The sequence below is a fragment of the Vanessa atalanta genome, chromosome 23 (genome assembly GCF_905147765.1).
Source record: "Vanessa atalanta chromosome 23, ilVanAtal1.2, whole genome shotgun sequence".
In the NCBI taxonomy this organism is placed as follows: Eukaryota; Metazoa; Arthropoda; class Insecta; order Lepidoptera; family Nymphalidae; genus Vanessa; species Vanessa atalanta.
In genome coordinates, this window is record NC_061893.1 from 5,767,583 (window position 1) to 5,786,721 (window position 19,139).

The 19,139-nt window shown below is 29.8% G+C and overlaps 1 protein-coding gene across 1 annotated transcript in view; it reads left to right on the plus strand.

Moving 5' to 3' along the window:
* The window catches only part of LOC125073145 (homeobox protein BarH-like 1b), a 49,564-nt gene extending 36,282 nt beyond the window's left edge, over positions 1-13,282 (plus strand). The window contains exon 2 of the mRNA XM_047683853.1: positions 12,586-13,282. Coding sequence (XP_047539809.1) covers positions 12,586-12,977 — 392 coding nt within the window. The 3' untranslated portion in view covers positions 12,978-13,282. The remainder of the gene's footprint in view (positions 1-12,585) is intronic.
* The last annotated feature ends 5,857 nt before the right edge of the window (positions 13,283-19,139 follow it).

Here is a 19,139-nt window from a genome sequence, read left to right on the forward strand (position 1 = left end):
TGAAGTTACAATGATAAGTTGTGTAGCGTGTGATCACAATTAAGCAAATTGTGACATTGTCTGCTTGGACTAATAACTGTGTTGGTAACAACTAACAGGTAAGCAACAATGTAACATGACATTCATTGTTTACGATTACAGAGACCGACAACAAGCAAATTACGATAACGTGTAACGTCAGAAATTATAAACATTTAAACGAAGACGTTAGGCATTTGTATAAGGCGTGTAATTTATTTTTCAAACGTAAAACAAGAGAAAAAAAAACGTTCTCTGTATCAACTATAGGGTATCTTATACCTTAATATTTTAAACAAATTATATAAAACTTTCTCAAAAATAAATGTAAGTTCGAAAATTTAAAATAAAATTATTTTAAATAAAAAGTCGACAATTTAAAGTACTAGGGGAGTATAATTCAGATGCAAGTGCTAAATTGAATCAATTCAGCGGATCTCAGACTAGTGCCCCTACGTGACAGTTATGACACTGGGCGTGCCTAGCGCCCTCTTCATTTGTCGAGCCATTTGTTCGCAGGAATGCGGTGTCATCAGTGGCGAACGGAGCGTGAAATGGAAAACGCCCCACTGGTGACAACCCCCTTCTCCCGAACCCCCCCGATTGCTAACGAAAATTGTTCAAGTTTAGACTTGAATTCTATGATATGTTTAAATGGCCGAAGTGATTTACGGGTAATAGGATTCTTCAAGTCAGGAATTAAATATAGTGTACTTGATTCTTAAATTCAGTTACTTTTGGGATTGAAGTAAATTTCATTTACAAACAAGATATAACTTTTGCATTTTTAACTGAATGTATATTAAGTATTAAAACATAAAAATAAGTTTATTTAACAATATTTAACTGTAATATAAAATATATACCTTAACTAATTCACAATGCACTTCTCAAACGAATTGGTTTCATTGTGGGCTTTATTGATGGACTTTTAAATAAATAAATATAATGAAAATTCTATAATTTTCAAAGTTAAAACTATTATGAAGCTATATCTCACACGATGTGACACCAGGCTTGCATGACTGTAAAAGGTTTCAAAAAATTCAAGTAGTCTAGTCAAGCAGTATCATGTTAATCAAAATAAATACAAACGACGTTTTTTAAGCAACCACAAAAATGAATTTTCTTTTATAATTTGACTTATTTAATGTAAATGATTTAAAAACTTAATTAACAATTCACGCTCTGAAACTCAAATCGCTTAGTTATTGTAGCGAATCGACGTTAACAATTCAAGTGCTGTCGCTTATTTGAATTGTAACCTTAATCCGGGTCTCTCTCCGTCTCTACTAAGAAGATGTAAATAAATGGCTTTTGTTATTAAACAGGAGCATTTAAACTTAAACACTGACGCAATACATAACAGCCTTTTGTAAATCAAATGTATTATGTTCGTTTTTGAGGTCTTGTTATCTATGCATATAATAAAATTGGAGTGTCTGTTTGTAATATTAAAATAACCATTTTTTACGGAATGTATATGTATGTATACATGGTAGATATACCAAAATAACATTTTTCAATTTTTGTCGGTCTGTCTGTCTGTTTGTTCCGTCTAATCTCTGGAACAGCTGGTCCGATTTTGACGGGACTTTCATTGGCAGATAGCTGATGTAATAAGGAGTAACTTAGGCTACAACAAAAACTTTTTTGTTAAACTCAAACATGCACGAAGTAACGGGCATAGCTAGTTACGTAATATAAATTAACTAATAGAGTTTAATATCGAAGTTGTTAAATACAATCACTAGATTCGACATTGACATTATTTAAACTTTTTTATGGCCGACAATCCTGTCTTTCAATCGTGATATTTCAATTTAATTATTTATCGAGTGATTTACAACCGATTTGTGTGAATGCTGACAAATCGCCGCTCCGGGATAGCGGGATAATCTGTGATCTCAGCGTGTCCCCACACTATAGTCGAAGACGTAATAAATCGCGTCACGGGAATAAATCTGAATCGGCGCTGACGTTTTGATTGTCGGCTGCACCGCACTGATTGTTTCCCGCTGTTTTCCTAAAACGACGCTTCATGGCGGAAAATTTGCACTTTTTGTTTTACGAGATACGTGTATTAACAGGTCATCCAATATAGAGGAGAATTATGAACAATTTTTTTTTTTAAATATCTATTTAATAGGTTTTACTAGACTTTACATTTTTAAAATAGCTTAAATTAATTTATAATTGTTATTGATAGCTGACAATGTATGTATATAATAAATTATACTATACATACTCTTACTAAAACTTACACAATACTTTAACTAACACAGAATAGATTAAAAAATGTATTTTTTTATCAAAAGTGGATATTTTTTTTAGTTTTAATCACTATAATTGTCATCACTTCATTTAATTGTATCATTATAAAAGTTGAAGGAAACCACAAAATAGCAATTTATATTAATTGTGAAATTGTAAAATATTTGATAAAAAAGTTAAAAAAAAAATCAATAAGCCAAAATCTTTAAACAAACCAAGACCACACAGCGTTATGTTCAAAGAAGCTGCAATTTATCTCTACGGGATACCACACATTTCCAAATTCTCCCAATATGTCAATCATGGAAACATATGCGAGTACTTCAAGAAACTTTGGTAACAGTATATTAATATATTGCTACAAGATACATAATAATATTATAAAAAAAAAAAAAAACATTTTTAACATTGGTCATACCGTTAACTGTCATTTTTTATTATCATGCCGAAACTTTAAAGAAAATTTTTGAGAAAGCGCATTATCTTAAACAAAAATACATATTTTATTATAAAATTATCGTTGACGAGTAAAAAAATATATAATAAATGTAACAAATGTAAAGAATAAAAAATACACTTCAATTAATATTATATGAAAAAATGACACCATTTTATCAGTCGCTTTGAATCTACAATTATATTTCTGACAATTGTCAATTTGGTATCGACTGAGCTGTCGTCATGATACCAATTTAAATTTTTCTGATGAAGAAATATTCTTAGACTGTATCTCAATGATATAGAGATGAATATTCTACACGTTTATTTTAATGTACAAATTGTTTTTTTTTTATTTCATTTGAAAGCGGTGTTGCTAATATATCTGTCATGGAGGCGTTTTGTTTTTCGGTTTTGACAACACGTGGCATTAAGACGGGACCACACAAACCCAACATTGTTATTAGGCGACGATGTATTTGTTATAGTTTTAAACGTTTACGTAATTGCCTCGTAAACGTATTAAGGGATATAACGGTTCGACGTGTTTTTTGGTTTAAATTTAGAATTTCGAATTATTTTAAATTATATTCTAAAGATTAATTGATGCTGACTTTATTTTTACAAATTTATTGCTTATCTTACACATAATATTCCGAACTCTTTAAAAAAAAATTGTTACGGAAGTGAGCTGAATAATTTCTTGTCTGAACTATGATCATTTATAGTTTTTCCTATTTATATTATTTAAGGGGCGATAAGTTAAGCAATACTGTGTACCTTCTGCTTTAGAATGTCCAATCAATGATGATAGAGAAAGAGAGTAGAGGCCGTAATAGACTATACGAGTTTTCTGACATTTATTTATTTTAATCTTTTTTTTTTATATTGCTATTAATTTTTTTTTTTATATCGAAGTACTAATACGGTAATCCTAAAAATTGCCAACATTATAAACTCCAACTTTAAAAACTATCATCACTTACAAAACGCTACATTAATATTAACCAACGCAATGAAAGACACAATGAATCTTTTTCCAAACTTAGATAGCCCTTAATTACTTCACAGTACCAAAACGACACCATTTAAAACACATATCTCATTCCTCCTATAAATATCCGACCAGCATTCACCCTCCGACTCATATGTCTTTATTCCGACTAATAACAATTTAAGCTATTATGTGACAAACCGACAAAAGGAAGTGTTTTCGGCACATTTCTCGTGGACTCCCCTGGGAGACAGCCCACATTATTGCCCCTTAGTGATTTAGAACCGCTACCAATCTTATTGCATTACTAGATAATACGATTTTGTACGCGATTTTTATATTAAATTCGTTTCCTTGTAATTAATCATTCTTATATTACACGAGTACATTTTGATCTTGAAATTTATGCACATAAGCTAGGAATTATGTCTTTTAAACGGATTCTAATATTAACTTGACCTATATGTAACTTTTATGGGTGTACTCGTGGTTGAATCTTACAGCTCATTTTTTTACCAACAAACACTATAAAATGATGTGTATTTTCGCTCATGGTATTATTGTTAAGATCCTCGAAAAAACAAATCATTTCGTTTCCTGCGCACCAATATAATAGAACTTTAAAAAATATTTAGTTCATAATTTGTATTTATTAATAATGATAAAAAGGTAACTTTAATTTATAACATTAAATATTTATAAAAGAAAACACTTTTCGTGTCTTGTTTGCCCTCGTTTAGACGTATGAGACGTTAAACAATAAATAAAGCATAAAAATAAAAGACAACTCAAGTGGGAACTTAAAAGGGGCTCAAATGGTTTGTTTTGACTACTTAGGTCTGAAGAGGTGGTAAAAAAATTATCTCTTGCAATGAAACTTCAAAGTACCCGAACACGAACACTCGATTGACTAAAGAAAGCTTCAAGTATAAAGACATATTTTGAATGCCGAATATGCTTATATCAAATATATCGAAATATATGTTAACTATATATGTAGAAAAATCTCAATTAGTTATCGATGTTTTTTAATAAATTATCATCAAGAAGGCAAGTAATTCCACAAAACATAGAAGATAGTTTTCTTTAATAATATAAATAGTAAATAATTTGCCTTACAAGCAAAGTATCGGCACGCAACCTATCATTACAATTTACATCTAAAACAAGCATAAACGGTTGGATGAGAACTATTCATTAGCATGACTAGAACTAGACAGTCGAGTCGACATCACTAAATGCGAGCTTCACTAACGATAAACATCGATAGTTATACTGTCACGGCCTTTGCACTAACTGCCGCGGTACTTCACGCGTGCAACCTTTTTGTATAAACCGAGTTCTTTATTTAAAATATGCCGCGAATGGTTCGTTCAGTTTCGAATTTCGAGTGGGTTTTGGAATGCGTTATGTTCCATTAGTAAGCGCCTTTAATTTATGTTAATATTCGCTCAAGAATTTTGGCGCCGACTTTCATAGATAGAATTGATTTTTTTAACTTGACATTATTAAAAAATAACTAAAACAATGTGACTAAAGCATATTCATAAAAAAAAGAAAAAATGGAATGATATAAATTATATAATAAAGCCGATTTTTTTAACCTACTTATATAAATTTACTTATCGCTCCGTCATAACTTTATTAGCAATTATTCTAATAATATCAAAAGGTCTTTGCGGACAAATCTAAAATTAATCATTTTATACTATAATAATAGAAATAGAGTGTGACTCATTACATCCAAAAATTTTCTAATTTGGAAATTAGTTGCAAATAAAAAAAAAACTTCGAAGTGTAACTGGCCGGTAAATCGAATTCTCAAACGTTTGTAGCGGTTACCGGAATTAAAAAAATAAACCGCACTGAAGTAATTCACGAATCGATAACGTTATAAAAACAATCTTGGGCGGTGGTCAACGGGGCGTAAAACCAGAAGTCACTTGGGAGCTAGGAACACCCGTGTGAATTATATCCCGTGAGAATGCGGTTACCTGTGATTTTCATCTATTATTTCGGCAGTTTCGGCTGCCATAATGTTCCAAAGTATAGCCTATTCCAACCGAAGAAAGAATGAAAATAAACAAACTTTAGATTGACGTATTCCATGAATTTGGTAATGGCTCAGCTATATTGTAAACTATGTTGCTGCAGCTATCTTGTACTAATAAGTTCCACATAAAACAACACTATTCCACTTACATCAAGTATATTTTTTCTTCCAAATTTCCGTTAGCATCTTCGTCGACATTCATAACGCAATTTTTTTACAAATCCATAATTAATGTCACAAATTAATTATTCAACCTCTCGACCAATCAAATCGCATCAATTGGTTGTCAAATGTTGTTGTTCATTTAGCTTTTGTCCTCTTGTATTTGGAATAGGCTATAGATTAACGTATATTAAACTCAGGAGTTTCTTAATTCTGGACGGTGATTTAAATACTTGTTGAAGCGTGGAGAGTGATTTTAAGCAGTGAAGCTCAAGCAGAAACGGCTCTACTCGGCTTTATAAGCAATTAGAATTAATACTTGCAATGTGAAAATTCTTGTACTTTTTTAAAATATTAATGAGGGCATGATATTAGCCTGCAATTGCTTCGTATGCGGAAATTTAATAAAACATATATAAAAAGTATGTATTTTTTTGAATTTACTGCGACTTTACCTAATTGTAATTTATGCAAATAATCTGAGTAAACCAACGAAAAAGATCGTAATTAATGAGAAATACTGTATTTAACGTGCTAATTGGACATTCTACTGTAAACTTTATTATAATTATAATTATGTATATTTCTTAAATTATTCATAATGTAGACAAGAAAAATTGGCTTCAATATTACAAATTTTATCAATAAGTAGGTACATATCTCTGTTTATAGTTTACAGCTATGATGCTATACAATCATGATCTAAATATGATCTCCAAATTACTTTAAAAAAAACTATTTAACCGGATACTTATCCCTAATTAAGAAGCAAAAACAGAAACATAGTCACGGACCATTACAGCACGTTCGGTTGTCTGTCGAGAGTCGAGACAGACGAAATCGGCCGTGGCGCTAAACCAGCCGTTCAGCTGCGACGCCGTTTGTGAATGTTTTGATAATGCCGCTTGATAAACTTTTGTCACTGAAAAGTATAATATGAAACGTAAAAGACGCTACATGCATATCCCGGGCTTGTAACGGTTGTGGCGGTTTCAGTAGTTAAGATATCATTAAAATATTATTTTTTGTTACTCCTTTTTTACGGTATAAATTCTATAAAAAACTTAGAACCTACTTTTAGAACGTACTACTTAAAATAAGACTCAATTAAAATATAATAACTAATTGTTAATATGAGATATTTTATGAATTATTATTATATATTTATAACTGAAGTATCCTTCACTTTGTATATTAAACATAATATTCTAGATTTTTAATCTGGCAACATGAACTTTGACAGATACTCGTGATGGCGGGAAATTGATTCATTTATGACACTTTCACTGAGAATCGAGTGATAAATTTTTACGATATTTATGATTACCAAATTGTATGGGATATACCAAGGAACATCGTTTCATTGCTATTCACTAAATCTACACCAAGTTATTCAAAAATTAACTTAATTGTAATACTTTTAACAAATTGATTGATCAAATAATACCATTTGAGGTTATATTGTCTCTCAATAGGTATAAGGCTGCATTCTTGTTATATTATTTTGTATAAAACTTAATTGGGAGTAGCAGAACTTCAAACTCGAATTTGATCGCAAAATTTTCTACATTAAGCGAAAAGTTTTACCAAAAATTTATCGCAGTATTAATCAACACAGCAGCGTCAGGTCGAGTCTAGATATTAGTATTTATTATTTTATATTTGTCATAGTTTTTTGCTTTATCCGTAGCAAATTACACAGGAAATATTTCGAGCGCTTTTTCTTACGCTTCGCTCTTAATCTAGCTATGCGATTAAACTCTAAATGTTTCGAATGGTTTTTCTGACATAACATCCAACTGAATTCATCGTTAAAAATGTACCCGACTCGCACCAGCTGTAGGATATTTCCTAATGTACCAGTAGATCAATAAAACAATTAGGTAATTCATTATTAAAATTTAGTTTTGTCTCAATTTACAAAATGTCCTTACGTTCATTTAAAACATTTGGGTTTTACAATTTGCAACTTCGTTTACATAAAAGTTGTCTATGTTATTATTTTTGGTTTTAACAATTTACGAGAGAAACATTTTCTTAATTAAGTAACAACGGTGACGAATATTTATTGAATATTTCGACTTCTTTGCAATTTTGAAATTCGAATTAATTAATTATAATATTAAATAGGTACATATAATTTTTAATTCTAAATGTATAACATTAAATGGGTACATATAAAATTTATCCAAATATTTTTATACAAATTATCCTTAACATATTATTAGAAAAAGTTCAAACGTCATGGGCTTCCGAACAACGCGATGCTAAATTAAAAAAAAAAAAAAAACTCAGTTATGAATAACAAGTAAAGAATTACAGTCATTAATATCACCGCAGTCATTCATATGCAGTTGTGAGCTTTTTATACCGATCTCGGCTCTGTTATTACGACTACTTACAATATTACGATTAAACAACTGATATTTTACACTCGTAATTATACATGATCCATCAAATATTGTTTTTGTTTTTAAAACTAGCATTTTGTTGGTCAGTTTGCATGATTAACTACACGTAAGATAAAGATTCTATTATAAATTCCTAGTGTAGTTATATTAATTCTTTATTCAACTTTGTAAGGTTTGTATGTTTTTTAGTCAGACTGTGTTTATAAACAATTACTAATGTGTATTAAGTATATGGTAGTTTTTCCCAAGTTTAATTTATTAACTACAATTTTAAGAAATAGTTGTATTTAAATATTACATGTAAGTTTAGCTGCTTGTAACTTTTTAAGCTCTATCATTAAGCCGAACTGATTTTATACTTAATGCAATAGTAATAATTTCCAGGTTCGCAATTTGAACTCTACGCGTGTAATTTAATACAAAGATTATATTAAAATGTTTGATGTATTATTTTGTTAGCTTGGCTATATTTCTTTAGGGAATTTTAACAATAGTATGCAAAATACTTATAAGTATATGATATCATCTACTTTTATAAAACTATTTTAAAAGTATAACGCTTAATAATTTCACTTTACTTATGTAAATACGTGGAATATTTAAGCAAAACATTTAATATCCAATTACATAGTATTATAGAAGTTATTTTCGTATTAAATTTCGAAACCTTCCGTAATGAATAACAATAGACGAAATCCTTCTTACGTTTCTGAATCAAATTGGAAAATCGTTTGCGTTATAATTAATAGAGAAACAAGATCTTTAATGTCATTTATTACAATAATAGTGAGATTTAGAAAAGTGTCAAATGAACAGCCACCATTCTCTTCGGAGAAGTTTTTTTAAATTTTTAAGCGTCTAATAAGCGAATTTTCATTTTAACCTAATCCGAAGTCTATAAAGAGCGTTACACTCTTAAATCGACGCCCGCGTCCTTTTTTTACTCGTTATAAAAAACCCAATGATTCACACGTAAGGTCTGTTTCGCCACGCTTTTTTCGCTATACTTAGAACGTATCTTAAAATCCCACAAAATGGCTTTTTCTTCACCATAGCGGGATATTCAATTTGATCTCGTAAAAGGTTTTAAATGTTATTGTTCGTTATCAATCGTAACTAACATGCGTGATTAAGACGCCATGGTCGAACGTCGAATTTTAAATAAACTTTTTATCGATAAATTTAATCAGTAGCCATTTAGCGTTGTTAATTAAAAACCTTTTGAATTTGATATAGATGTTACCGGTAAAATATAAGTCCAACGTGTTTTTATATATTTGAATGAAAGAGGTTTCATTTAATTATTTTGCATCCTCATCAATCATGTACATGGCAATAAGTTATATTTACAGTCATTATGATTTCGAATCATAATTCCTTCATATTAAATGAACGTTTATAACTGCATTTACTATTACTACTACTATAAACTACAACACTACTATACTATATTATAAACAGCAAAGCGCCTTTCAAAGAGTTGATCAATGTTGAGCAACGATTAACATTAATGACTGATTATATTATTTAATATAACCACTCATTACTTAATATTATTAGTATAATAAAATCGTTACTATAACAAAAGTATCGCTTCTACATTTCTCTTTGAACGTGAAAAACGCCAGTCAATTGTTGTACCACTTATCGTGAGGTCGCCTGTCATTAAAAAATGCCATCCACATTCATTCACATACAAGCATCTCAAAACAAAATGTACCTTCACAAATGCCTACAAGCCGTGCGTATCGATCGAACCTAGCAAGGCCATTGAGTCATCGACAAAACATTACCCAGTAACGAGATTACAAATCAGTATCGATTGCTTCTGCTTTCCCATATCGACTACATCACATTCAATTTCACTTGTCAATGTATATTAAATTACGGAGATGATCGAGATTTACAATTTCCCACACACAAATAAAATTTTAGACAATTTAAGGGACAATGCACATTAGTCTAATGCTATTAAGAGTTAAAATGGCATCGTTATATAGACATTTGTGCACGTGTAGCAGGGTCAGGAGACTGCCCCGCACAAACACAGTGCTACGTGATGTTATTGTGGAATTAATTAAGTACGACGATCGTGACAAGTTAAAAAAAAGATGCTGAAGGGAAATCAATAACGTAATCATGACGGCCGAGCGAAATTGGGTATGCGTGGTATTTAAGATGTCGGCTACAGTAACAGGGACCTTTTGTATTTTATGTAGTGCTACAGTTACAACATTATTAACCTTAAACGAGTTCTTAATTTTTTAAATATCTATAATCGTTTTTTTTTATATAACTATAATAAGTAAAGAGGTTATATTATAAATAATATTTTAACATTAGACATTAATTTACTATTGACCTTTGTAGATAATTGTTTTCTTGGCTTGCTATTAAATTTCATAAAAAAACGTTATTTCCTTCAATTAATACAGCATTAGATTATTTCAAATACAAAAATCGCATCAGGTGCGATCAAATGTTAGCAATGTACCATGACTGATTGGTTATTTTTTTGCGTCCGGCTTAAGTCAACCGTCCACTAAATCAATCGATGGCAAATAATATAATAATATATGCATTTCTCTTAAAAAAATTACCACTTTACTCATAAGTGCTATTTAGCGGATATTGTTGATATAAAAAATAACTTATATCCAGCACAAATATTTATAATCGTTAATAATCTAAAGAATATTTTAAAATGATCACGAATACCAAATATTAGCTTAAAAAATGCCATTCGAATTATTGAGGTAGGATATATTATGTTGAACTCTATAAGACGCTCGTGTCTGGTGGACAATCCTAACGAAGTCTTTTGACTTAGCGCTTTTTTAGTACTTTGGGTGTTTTATTCAGTCCTAATTGAGGTTCAGATTCGCTAAGGATGCGATTAGGTCGTGATTAATAAACGCGATTTGGCTCTGCCGACTGCTAAGTTAGATTATAAATAAATTGTTCCTTTTATTTCGACATTTGTAGAATTGGACTTGACGTCCAATGAATGGAATTGCTTGTAATTAACGATTAGGTCTGATTCGAGGCCGGCATGATAAAATATAGCCTGTGTTGCCATTTATCATTAATTTGTTTTCATAATTTCAAAATAAATATTCTATTTTTATTTATTTAAAAAAACCATAACAACTGCATGAGACATATTTTAAGTATGTGGTACATTAACCATTTGAGAGTGAATTCCGATTGTCTGACTGTGCATAGGCAATTAGTGTTAACGGCGACCATCTTGCATTGTAAGAGTTATTTTATTAATATCCGTGGTTCACCGCGCCTTAACAGATGAGTGATCTCACAATATAAGAACTCCTTGGAGGTCGCGATATGTACCCATTTTTATTGTACATTGAAATTGACTTAGGTACCTAACAAAATAGGCATTTATTCTTAAACGAAATATGTATTTTCTTAAAATTATGAAATAGACAAAGATGAGATATGATGAGATTTTATGAAATATACAAAGATGTAATATGAAAAGAATATTAGCTACTGAAACTAATTATAATTATATATTTATTTTTACTATTTCAAAGAATCGATAAAGAAACAGTTTGAAGTTACGCCATAAACATTATCATTAACAAGTTAATTACAAAAAAAACACAATTATACCTATAACACGATTTCAGACCATAACAAAATTATGTAGGTAACGTTACAAACAACACAACGTAAACGGATGCTAAGATAATACTATTGTTTTTATATTTTTCATTTCCGTTTCGTTAAAACGTTGTTCTTCTAAAATGAGATTTTGCTAATACCGGTACAATTATCCGAATGGCATTATTCAACAATGTAACTGATTGCTTTCATTTTTAAAAAGATTTTACGAAGAGCCCGTATATTATTCTGTGCTCGTTAAAATGCAAGTCCTGGTGTTTTTTTATTATACGTTTTACGACGGAAGAGTTACATTTTAGCGCTGCGGGCACTTTATTGCAGTGCCATAGACTCGAATAATGTTTTAGTACCTGATAACGAGTTGAAACGTTGGTTTCTTCTATATGACACATACCCACTTTCATACGGTGTGATATAGACATAAAACCTACTTCGACACTATCTCATTTTATTATACTTTTAATTAATCTATCTCAACAACAATGTTTTTTTTTTAATTATCTTAAGAATAAACCACCTGTATCAGTTCTCCTGTAACGATTTGTATTGAAAGAAATAGGTATTTAAAATATTTTTTCTTGTTCCAGATGGTCAGTCAAATCATTTGAACCTATTCAACTCGAGGCCACAGCCGAAGAAGAAGCGAAAATCACGAACAGCGTTTACAAATCACCAGATATTTGAGCTGGAAAAGCGTTTCCTCTATCAAAAGTATCTATCGCCGGCGGATAGAGACGAAATAGCCAGTTCTCTCGGTCTTTCCAACGCCCAAGTCATCACCTGGTTCCAAAACAGACGAGCGAAGCTAAAACGCGACATGGAAGAGCTGAAGAAAGACGTCGAAAGTGCTAAAGTACTTTCCGCCCATAAAAGTTTCTTAGAAAACGTTACCGACTTGGGGATTCTTAAGAAGAAAGCGATGAGCATAGGCGCTAGTGAGGAGGCTGCTACGAATCTTGTAGTGAATGCGTCTAAATGAAACGAGGTGGCGCGTGCTATCGCGCCAGACGCCTACGATCGACGAGTGCTCGATTACTAAATCGATACAGACTATATAATCGATATTCGCATACGTGTTAAAGGACATAGTGACGTTAGATTTTATCTTCACTAATCTAGTTAAATGTACTTCACTATTTAATAATGTAAATAAATTAATGTGATTGTACAAAATGATATGCTTCGTTCGAATAAATGTGATAGTTTATACTTAAGTACTTAATGTTTTATAGATATTATATTCCTAAATTATTTATTGTAGGTTGTATCGACTGGCATTTAGTGAATCGCAATGTCTGTTAGTAGATATAATATATGAAGGTTTTTTTTTTATTCAGTAAATATTATGAAAAAAAAATATATAATAATGTGCAATATAAAGAAATAGATTGTTAACTTTTTCAATTGCCAGTGATAATACCTTGGTGTAAATATTAATCTCGATGTATAGTTATTAAAAAATAGTAATTGTATTACGTAGTTATTAGCAAAAGTGAAAACAGAGATATTGAAGCGTAAGGTTGATAGTATAATTTTAATTAATGAGCTGATATATCAAATCACATCGCATCGTATCGGATACACGAAATCTACCACCATACTTTTGATATTATTTATAATTAAGCACTTACCTATTAATAATCATTTAATTATAATCTGTTATTTTCATTTTCTAAATAAAAACTGTTTCGTATAGATCAACTAGTATGAAAGTATTGGGCATAAAGTTATGAAATTTATAAAAACGGTATTACAAAAAAAGTTGAGTAAAATACGCTTAAACATTTGTATTTTTATAACTTTGCCGCGTTAAAGTTCTAGTATTCAGCAAAGGTCTTGTAACATTTTAAAGGCAGAGATTTGGAACGAATTCATCCATGCTAAATATTCACCGTCGAAACCTAAATTTTTTTCTTATAACGTCAACATACATTAGACAAAACAATTTTTTGTTACATACTCGTAATCGAACTTAACTTTGTCCAGTTGGCTTTACGTCTAAAATGTTAGAAGGAAAATAATATCCAATTAATATTTATCTGTTCCCAAAACCACGCGTTAAAGTACACTTTTAATACACATTACATAACGTGATTAACTTAGTCACGCAAAAGCTAAACAAATAACACAATAACCAGTCACGAAATATCGCGGAATAGTTATTTTTATTATCAAAATTTAAATAATCGTTCATACATCAACACGCGAGAATGTATTGTTACATTAAAACAAAAGAAGTGTTAACAACCGTAGAAAGGATCACATGAGACACAATTGATATATTTTCTAATCTCACTCGTTCAGTTAAATTGATCTTTTTGTGTTTATCTTATATAACATGCAATTTCTATACTAACATGTTTCTATAATTATTGAACAATTGAACAATGTACATTTCGTAATAATTTACAGAAATGTAAACTAAATACCCAATTGTATATACAAATAAAAACCAGTAATGTTTAGCTGCTTCAAGTTGTCTGTACAAATATAATAAAAACGAAATTAACTCTTTCTGTTATCTCTTAACGGTTAAACTACTGAACCGATTTAGATACATTTTGGTATAGATGTAGTTTGAGTCCCGACATAGGCTCCTTTTTTTACCCTTCACCCTTCGAGGGAGTAAAGTGGGATTTATATGCTATAGGTAAAGTTTTATAAATTTATAATGTAAAGCAGATTCAGCTAGTATTTAAATAAAACTATTTCAAACTAAAACGTTTGTCGATGTAGAATATAAACATTTCATTGAACATTGTGTATTATAGCTTAACTGACATAAAAAAATAATTGTCAATATAGGGTGGTAGATTAAAAATTGTGTATAAAACTGATAACTGTAATGTTACTTAAATGTTTACTGATTACCATGAATAACAACAAGATTATTTAATATTTTTACTAACTTACTTTTAATCACGGGCTAACATGTAAATATTTATTATCTGTGGACTATTTTACTATTTAAAAAAAAAAGATAAAGGTGTTTATAATAATTTGAAATGGTAAAATGGACTATTATTATCTTGTTCCTATTATAGTTACTTAATTTAAAGTAACCAACAATAGCAGCACCTTATGTGTGCTTTTGCAATGTGAATATTACTTTATGTAAATATATAATAAACTTATGTGTTCTAAAATACTGGTTTGTTTTTTCCCCTTAGCATTCCATATAAATTAAAAAAAAAAAACAAAGATATGTGTCCCACCCGCTTGGAACGCGTGCTTTTGCTGTTTGTACATATACATTGTTATGAAATAACATACACAATGAAATAAATTATCAATTATTAAATTACAAGAAATAAAATTGTTAAAAAATATCCCGTTTGAATTAAATAATAACAAAATAAGTTTAGGTAATAGTAATAATCGTATATATTAGAAAGAGAGATAGAGAGAGAAAGAGAGGGAAATGTCAGATGGAGGGTGCAAAACGTTTTTCCTTTACGTGATTTATTTCTCTCAGTTTACTCTAATCTAAGCCGCGTAAAAAAAACTTCGTTCCAAATTTGTTTAAAATTTGGCTCCAGCTACTGTTATGTCAAAATATCAAGCCAAGTTAAAGTTAAAAATGTAATTCATTAAAGAAGCGTCACACTTGCATATTGGTTCTCTGTATATATTGTCATCACAATTAATAGAAAAATCTTTTACATTTTTGTGCAATAATATACCATTATCAATATCATATCTCATTTATTCAAACGTAGCCATACATTTTTCGGCTAAGTAGACTTTATACATACTTTAATAAAGATCTAATTTAAATTAGACTTATATATCATAATATACTTAAGAAAAATGTTCATTTCACGTTCAGTTCAGTTCAGTGTTTCAGTTCACGAAAGAACATATCCTTATAATACATAAATCCTTTCCAAGTCGCCTTCATATTTTTTACTAAAAATTTAACCCAAGCAAATGAGCTCCCTGATACCGACTCACCTTTACCGTTGACACTGCCACCAATAATATATACCACATCTTGCACCATTAGTGTACCGTCAAAGGAATATAAAAGCCTGTATATGTCCCACTGCTGGGCTAAGGCCTTCTCCTCCCTCGAGAAGCTTATTCCACCAGGTTGCTCGAATGCGGGTTGGTGAATATATGTACAATGTACATGTGTCAGAATGTTATTAAAGTTAGACATATGCCCTTTTTCCTCGCGATGTTTTCCTTTACTGCCAATAACGAGATTAATTATAAACACAAATTAAGCACATGAAAACTCAATGTTGCTTGCCTAGGTTTGAATGCAATAATTTTTGCTCTTGTATAAAAACGTTTTAAATTGATAATCCTTATCTTTAGCGTTTTACATGTGGGAATATCTCGAAAGGCCTAGCTTCTGGTTGACCAATACAAATTGCGCTTATTATGTTTACGGAGACGAATGTAATCTTCACTTTCACATCACATTAGAAATTAAATACATTAGAAACGAAACTATCATTCAAATGGTCATATTTATTATATTAAGTACCAACATCTGGTCAGGAAAACAGAATAATGATCAACTGATTTGAGTGGATTGAATAGTTTTAACGAATAGTCTACGTTAATGACAATTTCAATTACTAATATTGTATGCAGGTACGTATATGTATATATGGCATTAAATACAATAAATCATCATTAATAAATAATTAAATAGCAAGCAATATAAATACTGAGGAATCCTTGATTAGTTTGGATATATCTTATATTTTCCCACTTTTTTTGGAGACGTTATTTTTTTATAATGAGTTGCTTAATTTTATAAAAAAAAATTAAAATAACATAATAGCTTAAAAAATTTAATATGTATACTAAAAATCGTTATTATTTATCTATTACTTAAGGTAAAGTGGTATGCCAAATTTTAAGCCTCATACATAGATATAAAATAAAGCGATTCTTTATATAATATTTTCATTCTATATATTTAACATAAATTTGAAAATAAAATCAAATCGAAAAAGTCATCGATAAAATGAACAAAGTTGAGTATCAAGTTCATTAAATTAAAGTCTTTCAACTTCAATCACTGGTCTAAATTTGATAACATGAAAGAATAATGTAAGAATTGAGTTTCGGGATAATTGCAAATAATTTGAAATATATTTATTTGTTAATCGTACTTATATCAGAACAAAAAAAGATCGACTATTTTATGTTGCCTGTGACGTCATCTCGAAAAAACATTTGCTGTTATCATATTCCTATATATCGACATGCGACGGAACCGTCAAATTTATTCCACGAGATTTATTCAATATGGGTCTGGATGGATGGATTGTTGTAGGTAAGGATAATTCTTCATTCAAATAAAATCTCAGTTATTTGGCTTCATAAAACGTCGTAGAATGAACGGCACCGAGCAAAACCTATAGAAAAGCTCATGACTACCAAACATGTTGATATTACTATATATTAGATAACAAGACATCACTTTAATTGATAAACAATACAGTTAATAAAACGAATACATACTAAAATTGTTTGGTGTAAGACGCTCGGTATTTATTGGCACTTCTTTATTCAGAAGAATATTTTTATATATCTTTATAAATTATTTAAAAATATGTATATATCTGGCAAAAAAATTTTAAACTAACAATCGTGCTGAATTTTCTTAAGATATATTTAATTATTGTTACTACATTTTTTATTTATAGATTTCGAAAAAGATTGTGTTTGATCGATGATATGATTTTATTTCAACAAATACGTATTTTTAAGGTGCAATGCTAAGTATTTAATCCTCCTTACAACAAACAATTTCAGAATAGAAAATTGTATTATCAGCGCCAAAAATGAGCAAACTATCAGATGATTCGGCTAGGGAAATTGGCTTAGAATTTCAGAATTTACTAACACATATTACAAAAGTTAAGCTAAATAGCATCTAGAAATAACAATTACTTATTTATTTATGCCAACGAGTCCTTAAGATATTTCACTAAATTAATTCTAGCAAAAATGTTCAATAAAAAATATTCCATTTGAAATTATGGAGGTATGAAGCGAATAGCGGTATTTTCATATTATTGTATGAAATCCATTCGACACACGAAGCCAAATATGTTTGGTTTAGCAGTGTTTGATGTTCACGTCGCGTGCCTGTGAGCATCGCGGTGTTAGGGGTGTGGCACACTAGCCTGGTTGATTGATATAAAATGGGTTTGATGGTATAAAAGAATATTAAACCGACTGAAATGTTTTTCGTAAAAAGGTTTTAGCTAATATGTCCTACTTATTTTTGTTTCATTCATTTTTTGGAAAAAAATTGAGTTACTATGTATATGTATATTTACTCAAATTTTTTAAAAAGAAATCTGTAATTTTTTTCTTAACAATTCTTACAATGCTACTAAGCATTGTAAGAATTGTTTTAGAAAAAAAATTATCTTTTTGTTTTTCTTTCTAATAAAATATTTGAAGTTTACGTCTAAACTATCTATCTTCTATATTATAAATATCTATTTTTATTAAAAAGAAAAAAAAATTCTCTGATTTCTGATTTCCGATTTAAATGAAAGCGGGCACAGTACTGAAACTGAAATTATAGGAATTACTAAACAACATGTTCTTTTACATTTACTTCTTAAAAAAAATGACATATAGATTATTTAACATTTTCATTATCAAGGAAAAGTGTAAAGAGGGACGCTCCTCATTTGTTTTAGCTGCTATAAAATGTCTGTACTACTTGGAACCAAAATGACGTATAAATATATTATTACTAATATAATACTATCACTATATAGAGTGTAGTTACGTCCTAATATTTCGATATCAAAATTACATGAACATTCAAAATCTAAATTGTTAAAACTGTACGAGAATTTGTTACGGCCAAAGTTTGTTATTCGTTAATTGGTCGCCAGATAGCGTTAAAAACCGTTATATATTGAAACTTAATTACACTTAGTATTATAATAGATAGAGGTCAGATTCCATTGGTTATGAACTCGACACGAATAGTCTTTGGTCACATTTAAATATTTATTGGAAGTTGTTAATTCGTTAACTATGGTCAATATCTTTACACGGACGCGATGAACCGTAAACAATAAATAATTACTGGTAACGACTGAAAACAAATGCTTTCCTTTGTTTTATACCCAATTATAGCACGGATTTTTTT